Source organism: Panthera uncia, chromosome E3, assembly GCF_023721935.1.
Source record: "Panthera uncia isolate 11264 chromosome E3, Puncia_PCG_1.0, whole genome shotgun sequence".
In the NCBI taxonomy this organism is placed as follows: Eukaryota; Metazoa; Chordata; class Mammalia; order Carnivora; family Felidae; genus Panthera; species Panthera uncia.
Genome location: NC_064815.1, coordinates 1175640 through 1198065, shown reverse-complemented (window position 1 = coordinate 1198065; position 22426 = coordinate 1175640). Strand labels below are relative to the sequence as shown.

General features: G+C 43.7%; 1 protein-coding gene across 1 annotated transcript in view; it reads right to left on the bottom strand.

Moving 5' to 3' along the window:
* Positions 1 to 22426, bottom strand: part of RBFOX1 (RNA binding fox-1 homolog 1) — a 550474-nt gene that overhangs the window by 82062 nt on the left and 445986 nt on the right. Inside the window, exons 3-4 of the mRNA XM_049639355.1 lie at positions 7930 to 8073; positions 1224 to 1277 (exon numbers count right to left, since the gene is read on the bottom strand). Coding sequence (XP_049495312.1) covers positions 1224 to 1277; positions 7930 to 8073 — 198 coding nt within the window. The remainder of the gene's footprint in view (positions 1 to 1223; positions 1278 to 7929; positions 8074 to 22426) is intronic.

Genomic DNA, 22426 nt, shown 5'->3' with positions numbered 1-22426 from the left:
TCATCTGGCATATTGCAACATCATTTTGGCTATGGAGAGGAGAATACTGGATTTTCTTCCCTCACGGCAATCTGCAGCATCCCATTCAGGAGGGTAAGTGTGCAGACTGCCCAGGGAATAATATATTCAAATGTTTGCTTCATGGAAGGAGGTATGCTATGCCCAAGAGAGTTGGCACTGTCCCCCTTGGAAAAAAACAGTTCTTCTCTTAACCCTCCTGGATACTGCCTTGTCCCAAGTTGCCTGTATAAGGAAAGTTATAGGGCATACAGTATCTCTGTATCTGGCAAGCGATTTGTCCCAATATCCACTTTCACAGTCTGAAGATGTAAGAAGGGAGCTTAGAATTCTGGACAGCTTGGGGACTGGCATCAGGGATTTAGAACTTTAACAACAGGCCTGGAAGGTCTCGTAAAACACAGATTGCTGGGCTCCAATTTTGAGTATCTGATTAGGGCTGGGTTGGACCCTGAGAATTTGCATTTCTAAGTAAGTTCCTAAGTCCTGCTGCTCCTGTGGGGATTGCATTTTGATGACCACTGAATGATACAGGGGATACATTGAAAGACATGGGCCTTTCCCCCCCAACCTAATGTATTTCCATGTTGAAGGGGCCTTTCCATATAACCCTCGACTTTTACTAACACTCTTACCTCTAGGAAAAGCTACTTTAAAATTGGTCTCCTATAGGGGAAAAAATTCAAAGCAATGGCAAATTGCAAAATGTGGAGTGGTGAATATACTAAGGAAAACAATTACATTCAAAAGGTTGGTGTATGTGAAATTTTCTCCCCTACAACCCAGGAAAATAACTGCACTTTATTAATACAGAATAATCACATATTTACCTGCGCATGAGACTATCAACTCACTTTTTAATATAAAGAACATAATTATCACTGAAAAACAAAAATGTAGCAACAACATTATTTTTTAAGCATGGGTAATTTTCCTCTGGAAACTTGATATATATATAAATATATATATAAATAGATAAATAGATAGGTATAAAACAGCAATTTTAAATTACCCCCCCCTTATACATTTACACTAAACCCAATGTATTTCCCACCATTTTGGAAACTGGAGGAGGTCTCTAAAGGAATTCCCACTAAAGTGTATTTTCACAATGTGCTAATTAAAACAGTGCAGTTGTTTTCCATTATGCATAGCAAACGTTTAAAAATAAGCTAAACAGTCCTGAAGTAAATTAAATTGCTTACCTTTGAGCCTCGCTCATTAAAAATAATTTCAACATCTAAGATTTTACCAAATTGCTGCAAAGAAATAGAAATGTTTTATAAGCAAGAGAAATGGAATAAATCATATTATGCACATTGGTAATTGTACCCCAAGTCAGAGGTTTTTTTTCCTCTTTTATTATCAAGGATAGGCATTTTAAGTTGTTTTATCCTTAGAGAAGTGCTTGAACCAAGAGACAGTGGAACCACACACAGATTTCCATCTTGCTGGATACCCCACCATGTGAGAAGGTATAGCACTGGCCTGGGGCAAAATGTATAGTCAAGTGGCTGGTTCCATTTTCCTTTTTTTATGTGTGTGCAATAACTTTCCCAGGCACTGAGCACCGAAGATGAAAACTGGTTGGTGTGTAAACTGATCCTCCTATGCTACTCTACTCCACTAGCTACTGGGAGAAACCTCCTGGGAGAGGTGTGGTTTTCATAATAAAATGTCCAGGTAGAATCTGATGATGAGGATTACGGCCCTTGGCCCCAGCATAAGCTAGAGGAACAGTGAGGCCATGGAAGAGAAGTCAAGTCCAAAGAGATAAAAGCAAGATCCTCCAGGAGGATATCCATCATAATCAAGACACCAGCGTAGCTGTGATTAGCCCTCAGGCTGAAATGTACTTCTCTCAAAATGATTCCCCATTTTGTTAAACAAACAAATAGATTTTAGACAATTAGCATGAATAGACTCTATAAGGGGTGAAAGCAACTTGACATATTTAGGCCAGAAACATGGTTTCAGATTACAAATAGGGCAGCCAAATAACTCACGGATGCGTAGTTAAATTTAAATTTCAAATTTTTCAGGATAATTACAATCCCTGCAATATTTAAGACATACCTATACTTAATAAAATATGTTATCTACAATTCAAATTCAACTATTGTTATCTTATGTTTGTCTTTATTTGCTAAATCTCATAGTCCTAGGGAGACGTGCACGTCAAACAATTTGTGATTCATACTTTTACAAAAAGGGAACATGGACTTGGAATCAGAAGCATCTGATAGTCCAAAATCTTTTCCCCTTGACATTGGAGTCTCTTCCTTTTTCTTAGCTTGCATGAAGTACAGTGGGTATTTATTTATTTAACTTTTTTGAGTGTGCAGGTGGGAGGGGGTTGTTGTGAAAGTATGCGGCATGGCCCAGGAAAAGTATGATGGGAAATTTACCCTGATGCAGAATTAGGGCGAGTGCTCCTTTTAGTGATTAAAAAAATAAATGGAACCACACGAAGTAATATGTCCATCTTTTTTTCTTTTATTTTGAGCTTTTGTATTATTCCATTTGCTTTTGCAGCCTGGATTTTTACTGCGTCCTTTGTTGCCCTAAGAGATTCTGCATTCTGTCTTTTTCCCCAGGGTAGAAAGCATTAAGCAGCCTCCATGTTGCAGAGGACAGAGTGGCTGGGAGGGAAAGAAAAAGAACCAAAGATAAGAAGACAGAGAAGAGAAGACAGCTCCCCTGGCCACTATACACAGGATACCAGGGGGCCCTGAGAATAAGTGTGAAGAGGGTGCAACTAAGATTTGAGAACAAAATTATTTGAAACATACAGAGGCTATCCTCTGGAACATACAAATAAATCTACCTCCCCTGGAAAGGCAGAAAAAAAAAAAACTATGCACACTCCAGTTGAAGAGAAAGAGCTCAAAACCTTGAAACAAAAGTAGTTTGATGAGAAAAAGGGAATCCAAAGCTATGTCATGGAAAATATGCCCATCCCCCAGGATACAGAGGCGGTCAGGGGACTGCCCGTTGAATTCGTCTTGTAGAGCGGACATGTTTCTCTTCCTCCGGGAGAAGTAGAAGGCTAGGAAGAAACAAAGAAGCAGTTGGGCTGGGAGAGGACAGGGGAGGACTACAGTGCCAGCAGGAGAGATGGAAATACCAAGAAACTCATAGGTAGCTCACCCTGCAATTGATGGGCACTCTAATTTCCTTTTGGTCAAGAGAATGTTCTTCTGTGGAGCATTTTCTGTGCCCTAGATTTGGGCAGAGAAAGTTGTTAAAAATAGAAGAAGAAAACTTTCAGGTTTGGGAAATGGCAGGATTTGCCATTGAAAGGGGAGCTGACTTTCATGGTAAAAACTCCCCCCGTTTGTGAACTCCTCAGAAGCAGTGATTTTGATATAACCTCCTCAGAATATTCAGTCCACACAGATGCTATCATATTTATTTCAGGCCTAAGAGCATGAAAGCACACATATTTATGAGCAGGGAAGCTTGAAAAGGATTCCTTCCAAAACCATGAAGCAAATGTCATCTACGGAACATTCTCTAAGCAGTCAACATGAAAACACTCCCTTTAAAATAAGATCTGGTTGAAACAGAACCAACCAATCAAGAAGTAATCCTAGCATGTGTCATTCCCTAAATGAAACAATGACACCATATGCCCTGAAATGGTCTCAGATGTTTGCCTCTTTGGCAGTTGCCACTGGGTGGGTGATTCTCAGAGCCAGCGAAGCAAGCGAAGCAAACGGGCAAGAAGAATACTGGTGTAAGCCCCATTTTGAAGACAGTTGCATACTGTATTTATAGTATCAACAGTTTAATTGGGAAGTTTGGTACTAATGATGTAAACACAGCTGGCACACGTTCAGTTTAAACAGACACAGCTCGCTCGCAGACATTAACTCGCATTTGTCTGCTCAACACCCATGGTTCGCCGCGTTCCACGACAACTCCAAATCCACGCAAGGGGTCTCAATAGCTGTATCAAGAACAAAATCCAGAAGCTTACAGGCATGCGCTGGAGCAGGTACGTACCAGGCATTTTCAGACAGTCTCAGATCAAATAATACTTCCCTGAAAAACTGTGAACGATGTTCAACGGTTATAGCATAAAACATGAAAGTAAAGGTTAGCTCAAAGAGTGTACATGGAGGCTAAGAAAAGGCACCGTCTCAGTTTTCTTTGGGTTGGCTTCATGTCTGGAATGCAGAAGTTAGGAGGCACCAGGCCAGGTCCAAAAAAAATAAAAAAATAAAAAAATAAAGGCTTCATTGCTTCTAACAGCACGGTGCATGGAACTTTGCCAGTAACACTAAAGGGGCAGGCATCTCTGTTTTATTACAAAGAAGTGATCATTAAAGCTTCTTTTGCATGTTCTGAAAGTCATGTGGTCTGTTTCTGGGTGACAATTATGAGTGATTTCACTAGATCATGCATCATTCCTAGAGGGTTTGTATTTTGATAACAGAAGCAAGGCTGTGCTATAAACAAGGGTATTGTGCACATTTGAATCCTATACTCCATGAGTAGTTATTTCTGAAAACAGTCCTGTGATACAATGTGTCCTGTCAGTGGTCTGGGTATATCATAACCACCTCTCTCACTCACCTAGGTACATGTACACTTCTAAAGGTAAGGTAAAGAATCATTCTGCTCAAGAGCAAGCCATTACAATCAATTTGGAGGAAATTCACACATTTCTTTCATGGGATCATCAAGATTTCAAACATAAAGAAAAGGCACTCTCACGAGTGCTTCCTGAAATAAGGACAGAGCTCAAGACTGAAGTAGCCAGGCCAGAAGCAATATTTCTTACAGTGAAACACCCAGAACCAATGCCCCTGATCTGTTCCTTTCGGCCCCAACTGGTGTTTTAAAAAGACTCTGGCTCCACTGTGGCCATAACTTCTTGACCAAAGACTGTTCTATGAAAGAAAGAAAAGAAAGGAAAGGAAAGGAAAGGAAAGGAAAGGAAAGGAAAGGAAAAGTAAAGAAAAGAAAAAAGAAAAGCAGGAAAGAAAGAAAGAAAGAAAGAAAGAAAGAAACAAAGAAAGAAAGAAAGAAAGAAAGAAAGAAAGAAAGGAAGAATGAAGGCAAGCAAGCAAGCCTGAACTTAGAAGATTTAATGCCAAACACTAGAATAAATTCATCCAAAGGAGGAGGAAATAAAGAATATCAAGTACCGAGTACATGGTGGGAAAAAGGTAACCAGAATCGTAATGAACAGGCCCTGAAGCCACAAATTAAAAACAAAATGTGAGGCTCTTGCAGCGACCATCAGGCCTGCAGAAGTTGCAAACTTCACGGCTGAATTACTAATGGTCGCAAAAGTTGTTTATGAACACGGCCAGGTTTTAGGCAGTTTGAGAAGAGAACTTCCTCTTTTGTCTTGTTTTGGTTTCAGTTTCAAATCCCCATGGCCGCATTTAACAAAAGAGACAAAGGAGAAAAGCCCAAAAATCTTGGAGAGGGTTTTTCTCTGCAATCACCGCCATTCTAGCTCCTGTTAAAGTGAAGGGACAAAGGGAGAATAGAGCAATAAAAGGCAAAAAGAGATCTCATGTCCAGCTGACTTGGAAAAGATCTGAGGGGAATCAAAATGTGGTATCTTACAGTAACTATGGCCGCAAAGAAACCACACTTAATTCTCTCAAGTGGAATGTGGGGAGCCAATCAGAATGTGTACAGATGCCTTTCAATGTGACTCAAGCCACCAAGCTTGTCGTATAACCAGAATGGGCTTGCCACCACCAATGCTTGGCTGGGAACAACAGATTTTTAGCTTTGAAGTTCCATTCTTCAGAACAGAGGTTGTAAACCAAAGAGGCCTCAGCATTATTACAAAGAATCCAGGAATCCGTATGTGCCTGAACATTTTTATAGCTGAAACTCCTAAAAAAAAAAAAATCTTGCGTACTTTTCAAATGAGCACAGATGCTGTTTGTGATGAGCAAAATTAATTTCAATATTACTGAAGGCATGCTGCATTTTCTTAATTGATACTAAGCGTATCTATCATCTTGTCAAGTCAACGACGTCTTGTCAGTTGCTTAAAATGTTTCATTTTTACAAACACTGGCTCTGAAACCAGTAGATCGTGATCCTAGTTTGACAACCCGTAGTGTGTTCGGTCTTTGGCAGGACTCAGCCCTGCACCGCTTGCCCTGGCCCCGTGAAGACACAGAGGCTCAGATATCCGTGCAAGCAGGATGCCTTCTTCGGGAGTTCCAGCTATGGATTTTTCCAATACGTCTCTGACTTGGCTGTGTGGTGACTTTTAAGATAACAGAGAAGACCAGGGAGGGAAGTGCACCCGCAGGGGGGCCGCTGCAGTGAGTGACACTCTGAAAGACCACCAGGATGGTCATTAAGAGGGCCAGATTCAAAGCCAACATCCCAGTGACACCTGACGAGGGAAGATGGACCACAGAGCAAGACTTTCTAACCTGACGTGGCAAAAGGAATCTAATTCCTCTGGCTGCCATCATTCAAACCTGGTCTCACTGCTTTACACACACTTAACCTCCACTTTCACTTTGAATGCTCTGCACTTTTCAAAGTCATCTTTGACCTGAGAGTGCCCGAGGGTATCTCTACTCGGCAAGAGTTAGAGGGCTCAACTCAAGGTTATTACCAAACGAGGAAGATAAAAGTGCAGAAGCTGACCTTTTCCTCTGAAATGTCAGGAATCAAGTCTGGGTATCTGAATATGAGGACGCTTGCTCTGTCTTTGTGTCAGATGCATACTTGATAAACATCACGCATGTTAAAGAAATAAAAGGTGCAAGCAAGCTAACCCCACAGTCGCAGAGTGATGAGCCAGCGCTCCCCTTTACATGAGGGGGGGAGGTGAGGTCTACTCTGCCCGGGGTTAGGCATTAAAGTTTGGCTTCTTCTTATTCCTTCTGTAACATTTGCATCCATCCACAGACTCTTAGAAGAAGAAACTCCAAGCAGCCAACCTTTCCTCTAAGTCAAATGCTAAGGCTGTGGTTCTGTTCATGGAATCCACAGATACCTCCCATCAATACTGGGATGGATGTCATGAACAAACAGGCTGAGTACGTTTGCAAAAACAATAACAACAACAACGACAACAACAAACGAAGGATATCTAAGCCCTGTCAGAATTTTATCCTTTGGTGGAACTGAGCCCAAAGACACGGCTAACTCATTCCTTCTCAAGGTGAACACCGCACCATTTCGTCCAGGAAAAGAATCAGAGTCATGGCGTCCTACAAGGAAGCAACCCTATCATTTATTTTCTCTAGGTTGGTCGTGGCTTCCGCCCTGCTCTGCATTTCCATCATGGTGCCTTGGAAAGGCACCTCTGTGGGGGTAACGTCGCAGTAAAAACCTATGAATCCTCACCACCAACTCCAGGAGAATGTATATGGTGGGATGCAAGTCAGATTTAGATGTCTTTAGCTTTTTTTTTTTTTTTTTTTTGGTTTTGCTTTTTAATGAAGTTTTAGGCAGAACTAATTATTCTCTAAAGCTGCATCTGAAATCCAAATGCACAGTGCCTGGGAAAGAGTGAGGTATATGCAGGAAAATGTCGTGATAACTTGGCAACTACAATAGAAGAAGCAAAAAGACACAAAATGTTTATTTCAGCCGTGATGTAGGGTCCCGGGCCACTTGATTTGGGACCATCAGTGAGATTCTTTCAATGCTATTTTATCTGGGAGCTCATTTTCCTTCTGACTTTCCCGTTCCTAATTAGAAGAGCAGCATTTGGCCAAGTGGGAACACGGTGAACACATACAAAATGGATGCTGAAATCGTGAAGAGATTCTGGCCAAAATACAGCTACAGACTAGGATCCAAAATGCCTTTCTTTTCCCCTATGTCCACATCTCACCTTCAGAACTTACATGAAGAGAGGGCTCTGGGGACCCCAGAGCAGGCACTGCAGAGGAGAAACGCACTACTTACGCCAAACATTTGTCGGAGGTCCGGATCTCGGAACCGGAAGGGGATGTTGGAGACATGCAGCCGTTTGGGCTGGGACTTGTTTTCTGAGTTTTCAGAAGGTTGTGTCTGGGGCTGGCCATCCGTCGGTGCTGCGTCATCTGTCTGCTAAAAGGACAAGAGTAAAGAGGCTCTGAGTGGACCTACGTGCTGTTTCCAAACTGCTTTTGCTTCCCCTAAATGGTCGGAAAATGCTGGAACAGAGGAACAAGGACAAGGAAAGAAGTGCTGGGTCATTCATTCATTCAACATTTCTGAATACCCCCTGAGAGCGTAATGTGGATCTGGGATTCAGTAGCAAGAAAAGCGGACAAAACTCCCTGCCCTCGTGGAGCGCAATTCTTATGGTGGGGGTGGGGGGCAGGAAAGGCAATGAGCTCATTAACAACGAAATATGCAGCTGGTAGAAAGAGAGCGCCAGGAAGAAAAATAAAGCAAGGGGATGGGTGGTTGGTGTGGAGGTATTGGGGGAGTTTTAATAATTAGGCAGAGAAAACCTCATCACTGAAGCTAGGAGAGGGTATCCCTTAATCAAAGGTGTCCAAAATCTTAAAACATCGCCTACCTAATTGTTGAGAGTGTGAAGATAAAATATTTGCAAATGTAATAAAACATTTGAAAAGGTTGTTTGGTGCTCTGCAGTCTAAGTAAGCATCTGATTGACTTAATTTATTATTAAGGCTTGAACTTCTCGTTTTTTGATTGTGCAGTTCTATCGTGTCCGTTACAGCTGACCCCGTGTGGCTGGTTAAATCTGAATGAATTAAGATTAAATAAAATGTAAAATGCAGCTTTTCCTTGACACTAGCCACATTTCAAGTACTCGATAGCCACCTGGGGCTAGTGGTTTCCATGTCAGACGGTGCAGGTTTAAAGCATCTCCAGCACAGCAAGACATTCTGTGGACCATGTTGGTGTAGATAAGGTTACATTATTAGCATAACTCGTTACTCTGCTTCCCGTTCTTGCCAAAATGAGTCTGGACAACATGATATTACATCGGCACCTGGATATGGGCAGGAACCAGGAGAAAAGTCACGGGAACATTTGGTATCCTGATAGTCATGACGGGTACGGGTCCTCTTGGTTCTAGAGATGCTTCTAGAAACTTTCTCTGCAATTAGCATCTCTTGCCTCTGGGTGGCAGTGGATGCCATTCACATCAGTCAGTTGCTTCTCCAAAACCATGATGGAAAACCTATGTGGAAGCCCATCAAATTGATGAGCAAGGAACCAGCCTCACCTACTTATAAACAGTTTAGAAGCATATTAACTGGGACGAAACTATCAATGCAAGCAGCCAGGTGTAAAATAATAAAGACACAGAGAAGGAAACAATTTCACAACGAGAAATATGTATTTTTATATATTAAAAAATATGTATGTTTATTTTATATACATAAGTGTTTTATATATGCCATATATACATTTTGATATATATTTATCAAAATATATATAATATATATTAAAATATATATAATATAATATATATTATATATGAATATATATAATATATATAATATATGAATGCAGCCATATATATATTATATATATTATATATATTATATACATATTATATAATATAATAGATATTATATATATATCAAAATAACATGGGCATAATTTGTGACTGTCTCGTCAGTACGTGTGTTTATTGGCAGACTTCATTTCCATTCTCCTTACTGATACATCCTGAATGGCATTCTGATGCTGTTAAAAAAACTTTTATTACTATATTTTTAGCGGGGAGAGGGGCAGAAGGGGAGGAAGAGAGAATCCCAAGCAGGCTCCACTCCCAAAGTGGAGCCCAACTCAGGGCTGATGCCATGACTGTGAGATCGTGACCTGAGCCGAAATCAAGAGTCGGATGCTTAATCCACTGAGCCGCCTGGGCGCCCCCTGAATTGCATTCTGAAAGCAAGACCTTCCCAGGGGCTGGCAGAAGACTGTTCCAAGCTGGTTTGGTATCTAAGGCCCCCCTGGATGACCTTCTTCAACCTTGAGGTGCTATGTCATGTCAACAACAACAATGCACTTGGCCATTCTGTCTATGCTGTTGGAGTGAATAGGCAGGAGTATGGTGATAGTCCTCTAACCTGGAAAACGAGTAATAATAATAATGCACACCTTCTAAGGCTCTGCAGGGACTGACTGCAATCACATATGCCAACTTGGCAGAGTTCTTGTCACATGGCATACGGTCAGTAAATGGAAAGCAATGAATATTTTAGAGTTATGGAGATTTTTTTTTAAATGTCAGAATGAGGAGTGAAAAACCCTCTCTCAGGTAAAGGAAAGGTTCTCATGGCTCCTTATACATATTTTTACTGAGCAACTACTAGACACTGGATATATAAGTCAGGCCTCCAAACACATTCAGTTTCCAGTTCAGAGGAAGAGAAAGAGGGTAGAAAAAGACAGTTGCAAGGCTGGGATCACAGGGAATCATAGAGGGCTGCGTAAACGTCAATCAGGGACACGCTGCAGGGCTGGATGCCTTAAGAGGCTTGCCAGTTCTGGGGGGTTATGTTTTGAGTGGGAGGTGTCTAACAGAACAGATGAAGGGGGCGGATGCTGTACCCGCAGTGTGCAAAGCACATGCAAAGACGCAAAGGTGAAATCATGTTCTGGATTCAGGGGGCTTCCACATGTGATCACTGGTCAGTGCAGGTCATGTGAAGGAAGGACAGAACGGTACACTGTGGGGGTAGTGGCGGTTGGGTTACAAATGGCCCTATGCGTAGAGCAAGAGTATATATTTCATCATAAAAACTGTGACGAGCCACCTATGATCGTCGTGGGGCATGATGTGATCAGCACAGGACGCCAGAGCTGAGCTATGGCCGACAAAAGATACACGCAGGTTGAATGGCTGGCTGAATCACTGACTGAACAGCGGAAGGGATTACAAGTGTATCAATAAAGTAACGAGTGAAGGAGCAAACAGTCTGCTTGGCACCTTCAAGTGAATCAAAACGCAGTCTTATAACAGCGAGGACCAAACAGAGCAGGAATGTTTTCTCTGCTGGTAATAGGAGGTTTGGTTACACGACAAAGCCAGCGACATGTCCTTGAACCACATGGTTGGGGTCTTAGTACTCTAACCTAAGAAGCTCTGTCAGCACAAGCAGCTGCTGAGACCCTGAACCTGCAGCTCTAGCTTCTTTCCTCTGGAAAGAAGTTGCTGTTCAAATGCAAATTAAAACAAATTCCTTCTCATCCCAAGAAAGAAACTTAGATTCGGATTTGTACAGAACGGCTGGATGTTTCAGCTTAATAAACCTAATTAGGAATTACAGAGATTATGATTAAACATATTAAATGATTAATAGCATTATGCCGCTCATGTGAAAATTAAAATTAATCATCTTTAGTCAAACAGGACTTTGGAGAAATCTTTGCGTTGTTCCCTTTGATAAAAAACATACAACGCTCAATTAATCATTTTGTAGTGTGGGCATGTATACAAATGCTCATCAATTGTTATGTCGGGATACCTGTGTATTAACGGTAAATTTTAAAGATAACATGTAAAATGGAAAATAAACCAACAGTGTTTCAGAGATCGTGGGTGGATGGAGAGGAGAGGGAAGAGGATGACGTCAGGATCCAGAGGCCGAGAAAGAAAAACAGATCTGTGAGCTCAAGCACGCCTGCTTACACGTTGGGACGTAACACAAGTGGACCAAATGAGACCGGGGCTGTGCAAAATAGCTACTCCGGAGCCCGGGGCACGGTGGGGGTGAGGCCTTGCAGAGTGGTCCTCACCGACTCTCATGATGAGTAGGTCAGGATGAGGGCCTTCCCCTTCCTTTCTCCTGGGAACTTTCAGGGAAAACATACTCAGGACAAGCCTGAGTTTGAGGTCGTTGTAGTCTCCTAAGAAATTACCACAAATGTGGTGGCTGAAAGCAACAGCAATGTACTCCCTCACGGTTGTAGGGGCCAGACATCTACAGTGAGGGTGCTCTCAGGACCACACTCCCTCGGGAGGCTCTGTGGGAAGGCCCATCTCTACCTCTTCCAGCTTCTGGTGGCCTCTTGGCTTGGAGTTGCCTTTCCCCAGTCTGTCTCTGTGTTCATACGGCCTTCTTCCCTCTGTGTGTCTGAGACTCACATCTCTGTCTGCCTTTTTGTTCTCTATAAGGACATTAGGCACTGGGTTTAAGGCTCACCCTAGATCTTGGCTTGGGATCCTTAACTTAATTACATCTGCAAGGACCCTTTGTCCAAATAAGGCCACGTTCATGGGTTCACAAGGGTCAGGACAAGGACATATCTTTTGAAGGCCACACTCAACCCACTACAACCCTTTATTAAACAAGAAAACAAACTGGAAGCACATGTAGGATGGGTAGCTGTAGTCAAGGAGGAGATTCATTTGCTACCACTTAAGGTGGCCTGAGGTTCTCCAAAGGGTTGGCCCCACACTAGGTCCATAAGAATAGAGAATGTCTCTGCCTGAGCTGTCCCAGGTTCCCATCTGTCGCCCTGGGAACTTTAATGAGTTCCCGAAATAGAGGAGACTGCAATCTTACCTTTGCCAGCCTGGGCGCCCTGGCCACCATTCCATCCCTAGGCCTGGAGGTACTGATGCCCTTCAGCAGGACTGAGACATGCTCCACCAGCCTTCCGAGAGGCAGCCGATACTCCAAAAGCAAGGACAGGCCTGCCAGTTCCCTGAGCCTAGAGCTGTACCTCACACAGATGGCTAAAGCGGTCACGGAACTCCTGAGAAGGTTGGTGAAGCTTACGGCGAACGCCCAGAGTGAAACTTCTACCGACAAAAATAAAATAACGTAGAAATTCTAAGAAGGTTGCGCAGGGAACTGCACATCTAGAACGTGTATTCCCCAAAGTCAGGGGCTCCCTGCTAGGGAGCTACATCCCCCGAGGCTGGTGCCTGGCAAGGCTTCCTTGGAATTAATTGCTCGAAGAAGAACTCTTGATTTATCCCTGATTTTTTTTCCTAAGTACCATTTTGGCTCTAAGTGGGACGCAGCTGAACTGGAAAGATACCTCATAACCATGTTTCGGAGATCAGAAGATAGAACATAAAGACCAAGCAAATTACTGCTGATCTGCTCGCTCAGAGATGAGAGGAATTTGAGAAAACAAAGGATGTTCGAGGCAGAAGGAGAACGGCCAGGGCACTTGCCCTCTCTGAACCCTCTAGCCCAGGCCCTCATTCTGGGCTGTGGTATTCAGTATGGCCTGGCCCTGACCCCCTTGCTTCTTTTTTAAAAAAAAATTTTTTTAATGTTTATTTATTTTTGAGACAGAGAGAGACAGAGCATGAACGGGGGAGGGGCAGAGAGAGAGGTAGACACAGAATTGGAAGCAGGCTCCAGGCTCCAAGCCATCAGCCCAGAGCCTGACGCGGGGCTTGAACTCACGGACCGCGAGATCGTGACCTGAGCCGAAGTCGGACGCTTAACCGACTGAGCCACCCAGGCGCCCCGACCCCCTTGCTTCTTGAGGCTCCCCAGTCCTTGCTCACTGGCCACCTTGTTCCTCCTTCCACCCACTCGGCAAGCTCCCTCCTCAGGCTTCACACCGGTTATTCCTCTGCCTGGAGAACTCTCTCCCCAGATGCCTATGTGGCCGGCTTGCCCCCTCTTGCCCATTGGCTGTCTGCCCAGACATGACCCATCTGAGAAATCTTCACCTGCCCGTTACCAAAGTATGTATCCCTTCTTCCTTTTAGGTTATGTGCTTCTGTTATTTTCTGCTGTGCCTGTCTTCTCCACCAGAACGCAAAGTCCACGAGAACAGAGACTGGGGAGTTTCCATTCACTGTTCTGCCCTACACCTAGAGCAGTCTCTCTACCAGAAATGTTGATGTGGGGGCTGCTTAGCTCTTTGACCTGGGGCTGTCCTGTGCACCATAAGATGTTCGTTCAGCAGCATCCCTGGCCTCCATCCTCTAGATGACAGTGGGACAGCCGGAACTATCTTCAGGGGTTCAGGTGCTCCCTGTGGGGGGCGGAACTGTACTGACTGAAACCGCTGATCTGGAGCACATGGAAAGTTCTCAGCAAGGGCCTGTGGCGTCAATGAACAGGTCTGGCTTTGGTATCAGCGAGCGGCACAAATGCTAACTTCACGTCTTTCACTCTTAGTTGCGGATGCATAAAATCATAAATGCACATCTGTCCTGGGCCCTTCAGACTGGGATAATGTAATCCAAGTCTTGCAAACGGTTAAGTCCCATGAACAAACAGGGAATGCGTATCATTACTATTATTAACAGTGTTAAAACCATCGGGGTTTGTTCTTTCCTCGGGCGTGTGGGTACGGACGACCCTGAGATGCAGAGGCCCCATCACGCAGGGGAGGCTGCAGGACCCTACACGAGTGGAAAGTCCATTAACCCTAAGAGGTGTGTTTCCAGGCAGCAGTTGGCAGAGGTTCGAAAATAAGCTCATTAGGATGGCAAAATCCAGCTTCTAGTCTGGCCCAGTTGGAGAGCCCTATTAGGAGTCAGGATGTGTGCCGCAGAATTTTTCCTAATAAACAAACTCCCCAGATATCGGCGCAGGTTATAAATGTTAAGAAAACACCACCAGCACTTTAATCTCCCGAAGATCACTTAGTGCTTCCGCAAAGACCTTAATAAAGAACCGCGGGGCTCCCTCTGCTATAATCGTTCCTAATTCAATGAATAGCTCTGAGCAACCCAAGGCTAATCCTGGTGAAATTGGATTTTGATATCGACCAATCCGGGGATGACTGTTGGAGAGAATCCGCATAGTTTTTGTATGTGCCTTTCAGATTCTGGCCCCGCCCCGCGGGCTCAGCTCTGAGCCCATGAGGCACTGCTGAGCTCACCTGTGTGCTATCTCCAGGGGGTGACCAGGTACCTAGTGGTAACGCAGGCCAAGGACATTTGTAGCTGGGCATCCCCGAGCTAAACTCCAGTTCTGTCACATAGGAGCCGAGCTCCTTAAACCCTTCTGAGCCTGTCTCCTCAGATTCAAGTAAGGATAAAAGGTTCCATCACCAAGGTGTCTGTGGTCTCAGGTTGCTGGAGGCAACATAGGTGACCATCACAAGGGCGGATGAGTAAGATGTGGTGAAGCTGTCAGCAGAAATCAGAACTCGGAGAGAAATCAGAGACTTTGAAGCACAGTGCTGAGTGCCTGTAGTAGGGTCGTTAACCCTAATAAAACAAGAACTGTACCGAATTATATTTTGCCACCCCAAAATACGCCTCTTTGGCACAAGGGTTATTTCGGGACAATTATTTTTGAGAAACAGCAGACACAGGAGAAGCTCCAAAAACAGTAGAAAATACCCTTTTGTAAGAGACATTCACATTTATAAGGAAATTCTCCATTTATAGGGGTGTCTTCCTCTCAGGAGGCACCAGGAAGAGAAAGTAAATCTCTAGAAACTCTCTTCAAAGGATGAGTCAAGGACCTAAATCTGCATAACCACCTCACCCTTATTTACCGTGCTTTTCCTAATAACCTCCCCATTGCTGGCTCCCCTGGCCTCCTAACATCTTTTGTCTTCAGCTGGAGATGATGTTTAAGCTGGTGGCTTGGGCCATGCCAGGGAGTTACTTGGTTTTCTTGGGTAGGTACCCTGTCTACAGAAGGTAGACATGTTATTAAATTCCTGTTTGTCTCTTTTATTACAGGGTGTTTCAGCCAAGAACCTAGAAGAATACAAAGAAAATTATTTTCTTCCCCTGCACAATGGAAATTAAAAACTCATGCACTCATCACATAAGACTAGATACGGTTCAGGGACAGTGATCACACACTTTAGAGCAGCCATTCAACAAAATAAAATAGGAGTCACATACAAAATCTTAAAGTTTCTAGAAGCCACGTGTCTAAACAGTAAAAAGAAATATGTGGAATTAACTTTAAGGATATATTTATCTTAATCAAATTTACCAAAACTATTATTTCAGCGTGTAATTAATGTAAATGATATTTTACATTCTTGTTTTTCTGAGTCTCTGAGATGTTCAAATAATTTGTACTACAGCTCATCATCTCAATATGGACACTGCATTTTCGTTAGAAATACCTCATCTATATTTAGACTTGGAAAAATTGGCAGTTGAATAGCCAAGATTTTCAAAACACACCTAAAAGGCTTTTAATAATGGAATCAAGTGTCAGTGTCTAAATTTTCATTACAGTTGAGTCTAATTAAAAATTCAGTTCCTCAGTCATACCAGCCATGGCTCAACAGATACCTCCAGCTGGCAGAATAATGCCCCCTTCGAAATATTAATATCCTAATCCCTGAATACAGAGTTCACAGACTCCCTGAAGGGTGCACAGATATCCACGGATCCCTGGATAAGGACCAGTGCTGTGCGAGGGCATTCCACTCTCCCCTGAGTTGAGACATCTGATGCTGAATACTACCAATGCCTGATTGCTTATGAGCCTAGTGTGGAATCAGCTAATGGGTCGGGTAATGGGATGGGTACTAAATATAAAACTGTGCTGAGGTCCTACTGTGACCCTGGTATCTTGCTAGGCATTTTTCATACCTTATCCCACTGATCACCATAACAGTTTGAAAAACTGAAGCTCAGAGAGGTTAAGTTACCTGTCCAAAATTACACAGCTAGGAGATGGCAGAGCCAAGATGGAACCTAAGATATCTAACTCCATTTGCTGGACTCCATATTCCAGACCCCAATGGCTTGTCAAGGCCAAGGGGAAGGTGTTATGGAAAGTCTAAGGATAGCCCAGCCCTAGAGGGCAACTGCTAAGCACTTGCATAGAGGAGTGAATATTCGCTGGAGGTCTAACTGCCTGAGCTCTCTGTCTGGGCTGGAACCAGAGTGATGAGCTCTGCGAACAGGGCTCTATCTCAACCAGTTGGCCAAAATCAAACCAAACCAGGTGGCTTCAGATGCCTCCTCCGAGCCCCTAGAGTCCTGTGCTCCCCTCTGGTGAGCTCTTATCAACCATGTATGTTTCTTACTATCAGATTACTTACCTGTCTGTGCTACTAGAACATGAACATCCCAAAGACAAACACTACACTGAATCATTTTTGAAGCCCTTTACTGTGCCAGCAAATATTTATTGTGTCATTCCAGAACACCTCTTGGGGCCCAGCTTCTTTTGTCTCCATGAGCATCCCCAATTCTGCCATGAGGGTGTCAAAACACAGCACCCAAGCCAGGATGCTAATGAGCACAACTTCCCCCCGCCCCCCGTACAGCCTAATGAATATCCAGCATATCCCCTATCCTGCGGGCTTCCTCCCCTCCATGCCCAAAGTGCTTTACAGTGATAAATAAAAAGTGTCCTTTTGAATAGCCAGCTGCTTCTTCCTCCTCCACCAATCAAGTTATTTCTCAGAGAGAAAAGCTTGTGAGTGTCTTCGAGGCATTATTTGATTAAGTTGACAATATTATGTGAGCGATGGTTGAGTACCCACTGCGATGTACTTTGGACCAAATTGATTTGTGTAACGAACACTTGCTCTGTCTCTTCTTACAGCCTGAATAGTGGTCTTGATTTAGCCAGTAATGCTGGGCACCAAGCGAATTTACAGGGTCCACAGTCCCTCTCTCTCAATCTGGAGAGAAGAGCAAAAGAAAGGCTGGAGTGGCATAATTCAATACATTGTACTATAAGCTCAGAAAATGGTATCACAGAGCTCTGCAATATACCTATTTGATTTGATTTGTAAACCTGATAAAAAAGCAATCGAGAAAAGTTCAGGGGGAAAATATATATGTTCTAAGCAAAAAATGTAACGATATTGAATGTGTACAAAGAACCAAAGTCCTGGGGAGGGGGAGAAAATCACGCATACTAAATCAACTTCATACCCTGCGTTAGACAATATTGCACATTCTCCATTTAAAACGAAGCAAGATTGTGCGAAGTTATTTTCCATTAAAAATAATAATAATGGTAAGCTCAGGGAATGTGAATTAAAACCCACGTCTCGGGTTTTCTCACAATCCTACTTCAAAACGGGGCTCGTGCAGATTCACTCAGCTTCCCGATTTTTCATTTTAGCTCTGTAGGCAAACAAATAAGTTAATCACACAGCTTTGGATGTAGTTAATGCCTCCTTCCTAGCTCGGCAGGGCGGATTCCACAGCCAGGTGACACAGATTTAAGAAACTCATCACATTTCCCTCACCCCGAATAAATTCAATGCTTTGCTAGAATGATGAAATTCTTCAGAAGGCAGAAGCCCTGCGGGACACAGAAGGGCTGACTCCAAATTCTCTTGCTCTTTTTTTTTTTACCCTTTGAAAGTATAGGATGAGCATTCAAGGGGCCAAGTGTTTAACACCTCAGTAAAGGCGATGGGCTGCATAGGTGTCTGTATAAGTACACTCGAGCTGCTGTAACAAAACCCCACGGACCAGGTGGCTTCAACCACAGTCATTTACTTCTCCCGGTTCTGGAGGTTGGGAAGTCCAAGATCAAGGCGTCAGCATATTTGGCTGCTGGTGAGGTCTCTCTTTCTGGCTTATAACCTCCCTAAGTCCTCTTCTGGTGGAGGGAGAATGCTGTCTCTCTCTTCTTCTTCCTATAAGGACAGATTCCCACAGGAGGACCCTGCCCTCATGACTTCATCTAACCCTAATTACTTCCCAAAGTCCACACCTCCAAATACCATCACGTGGGGGCTTAAGGCTTCAGCATAAAGGGGAGGGGACGCAATTCAGTCTACAGTAGTGTCATTAAAGCAGAGCCTGTGAATACCTGGGAATGTGACATGTTTTGTCCTGCGGAGAGAAAGGAATTTCAATGGGCTTGAAACCAGCTGTTTTCTCATCCAGTCATTCAAAATAGATTTATTGAGCACCTACCACATACATATATATATGTGTATATATATGTATATATATACATATATATATGTATATATGTGTGTATGTATGTGTGTACGTTTGGGAGCTGGTGTCTACTTCTCAGTGGACAGGAGTCATAAGACTCCAGAAAGAGCTCTTTCTTTCCTTCTCCATGTTCAAAGTTTCAGTTTTTAGTTCCAGAAACAAGGAATTGAAAATAACTACCACTACTAATAACAATAACAATAAACATTTGTAGACTCTGGAATGAGTGATCTGGGTTTGAATTCTAGCTGTGTGACTTTGAACAAGCTCCTTAACCTCTCTGGGCCTTGTTTCCTTGATCTAGAAAATAGAAATATTATTAGCATTGCCCCAGGTGAGTCAATATATCTAAGTGCCCTTCCTGGCCCTTAAGTGTGATGATGATTAACATCTAGAATAGTGCTTGACATCTGATAGCCATTTAATAAACATTGGTCACATGATGAGCACTCTGCTCAGCTCTTTGCATACATTGTATTTCATTGCATCACCTGATGACTCAGAAAAGAAGATTCTATCATTTGTCCCCATTTTATGATAAAGGAATGGCTGTTCAGAGGGGCTAAGAACTGCTTCAAGATGCTCAGTCAGTACACGGCAGGCGGTGTGGGAGAATGGTTGAGAGCCCAGGCACCACACTTCCCGAGTCAAATCCCTTAATGACATCTAAAGACGATGCAACAGCTTTCTGGCCATGTGGTTATTAAAAACTCAGACCAGGGGCACCTGGGGAGCTCAGTCCGTTAAGCGTCTGACTCTTGATTTCAGCTCAGGTCGTGATCTCACAGTTCATGAAATTAAGCCCTGCATTGGGCTCCGCACTGACAGTGTGAACCTGCTCGGGATTCTCTCTCTCTCCCTCTCTCTCTGCCCCTCCCCTGCTCATGCTTTCTCCCTCTCTCTCAAAATAAATGAATACACTTAAAAAATACCTCAGGCCAATCCATTTTAAAGCTTCCAAAGTCAGTAGGATTCAAATTCTCTTCCTATTACTCCAGACCCGTGTCCTCATAGGCTGTGTCATGATGGACCTGCCTCAGGCAGGGGACATTTCCTGCTTCTTTGCCCCTACTATCCAGCACTTGGCTCTGTCTCCTAGGGGGAGCTGCCTCTGGGATCTTCTTCCTCATTCTCCTCTTAGGTCTTTCTCTTTTGGAGTTGGGGTTTGGGGGAAGAGACTGAGGGGGCAGAGGGCACCCACCCAATTAAACAAGATGCTTCTTGGTGGTCAGAAGCAAGTGCCTGTCTCTGCTCTCTCTCTCATTCTGCTGGAGCTCATGGGCCACTGGGGGCTTCTGTGGGTGTGGGGGAGCCTGAGGTGTAGGTATGCTTGGGTTGCTTGGGGGTGGTGAATTGCCAATCCTTCGTCCTCTATTGCTGCAAAAGGTAATGTATCGTCAAGGTCGGCCTGCAAGCTGCCCACTCTCCTTTCAGATGGGGGTCCCTCTGTCAGCACTGGTTTTCTGAGCATCCTGAAAACTCCTTCCCTGTCCTCTGACCTCTAGGCTCTCCCAAGAGCCAGGGCAGATGGCAGGTGTCCTAACACATTCTCCATGACAGTTCTCTCCCATCCTGCTGTTTGGGACTATGCCAGTGAGCCTCCACGGTAATAAATCCCCAGATAAGAAGCAGGCACAAGTCTCTATGTTAATGACATCACTGCACCCAACTAATGTAAGGAACACGTCAAGTTCTCCCAAGAACTCCGCACTGCCTTCTGATTTGATGGCATCATCAGGACAAGTCTCCTGTTTCTCCAGCTCGGTGAGCATCCACCTGAAGGAGCTGGCGAACTCCCCTTCGTGCTGGCAGCCCGCTCTCCCTCCCCAGGAGTGACTCTCTTGAAGCTCTACCCTCACCCCAGCCATAGCCTCCTGGTTTTCGCAAACCCATCCCACTCAGAACTCAAGGCCAATTTAAATATCGATTTAAAAAGGAAAAATGTTGATATCTTACACTGAATCCTCAAATCCACCCAGCTCAAAGACGTCCCCCCCAACGTATTATGCAAGATTTAATTTAACCAAATGGCAAATCTATACATTATGCAAATTTTCCAGACCTAAGAAAATTGCTGAACGGTTGCAGAAACTCGGTGATGAATCTAAGATGAACTGATCTCAGCTAAAATCCCAGGATTTTCCTTACTAATTACTTCTTTCTTTGTATAAATGCTTTGAACAAAGAGACAAGCACTGTGAGGGGTTTGCTCTGGGTGTACTGGGGTTTCTCCAGTACACCCAGAGACAGGTATACATATCATTCTTTGGAATATTGCTATGTCGATTCTCCTACATTTGACAGTCAAAGAATCCTGTCACATAAAGTACACAATTTCTGAAAACTGACATGATTCAGATTACTTCTGAGTTCCAGATTCTATTCATCAGTGGGCTAATTTTTCCTGCACTGGTGGGTGGGGAGGAGTGTAAATATATTCTAAGAGATGGAAATACTAAGAAATATACTCTGAAAATACAAATGACTTCAACTCCTCTCCGGTTTGCTCTTTACCTAGACAGCACATTTTTTTTTTCTTAAAAATGCCATATGGAAAATAGTGTGACTTTGTGGGCCATACTGTCTCTGTTGCATGGGAAAACAGCCACAGGCGGTATCTAAACAAATGAACGTGTCATGTTCCAATAAAATTTTATTTACCAAAAAAAAAAAAAAAAAAAAAGGCAGTGGGCCATAGTTCGGCATGATGGATGCTGGTCACTACTCTGGTCTACACTGTTTGATGGTCAGTACTCTGGTCTACACCGTTCTATTTGGCTGGCATTTAAAGAGCTCCCGCTTGGGGCGCCTGGGTGGCGCAGTCGGTTAAGCGTCCGACTTCAGCCAGGTCACGATCTCGCGGTCCGTGAGTTCGAGCCCCGCGTCAGGCTCTGGGCTGATGGCTCGGAGCCTGGAGCCTGTTTCCGATTCTGGGTCTCCCTCTCTCTCTGCCCCTCCCCCGTTCATGCTCTGTCTCTCTCTGTCCCAAAAAATAAATAAAAAACGTTGAAAAAAAAAAAATTAAAGAGCTCCCGCCTGTATAAAGGACATTTGTTAGAAGTGAGGCGTAAAGCATGAAGAAGACATACCCAGAGCCTGTGGGATCTCCTGGTATGGCAGGGGACAAAAATAAGGCATGACACAATTGAAACACAATGGGTGAGTTCTCTTACTGAAGGACCTTCGGAAACATAATTCAACAAGGGGAATATGGAAAACTTCTTGGACAGTCTTATTCATCTTGGCAATTGTGTATTAGCGGGGCTCACAGGTCTAAAAGTCCAACTCTTAAAATGAAGAAAGACAAATATCTAACCAGTCCTGGGCTCTTTCTCATCTAATTGTGTCATTCAAGGCTCCAATAAGGAGAGGTAAGACTTGAAGTGGTAAGATATGGATGATAGCCATGACGGTGGGTGACATCCTGTTAGAGTGTCCCTTTCTTCACCTGTGGGAGAGGAACAACAATGCAGCTCCCTTTCGGATCCCAGAGAAACAGAGGGGATTCTGCCCCAGAAAGTGCTTTGGCCACTTCAAAGTGCTGTGTATCTGGAGTCCATCATTTCCATTTTTCTTGGTTATGCTACTTAAAAAGCAAGGTTTGCTCACACGGCAGGT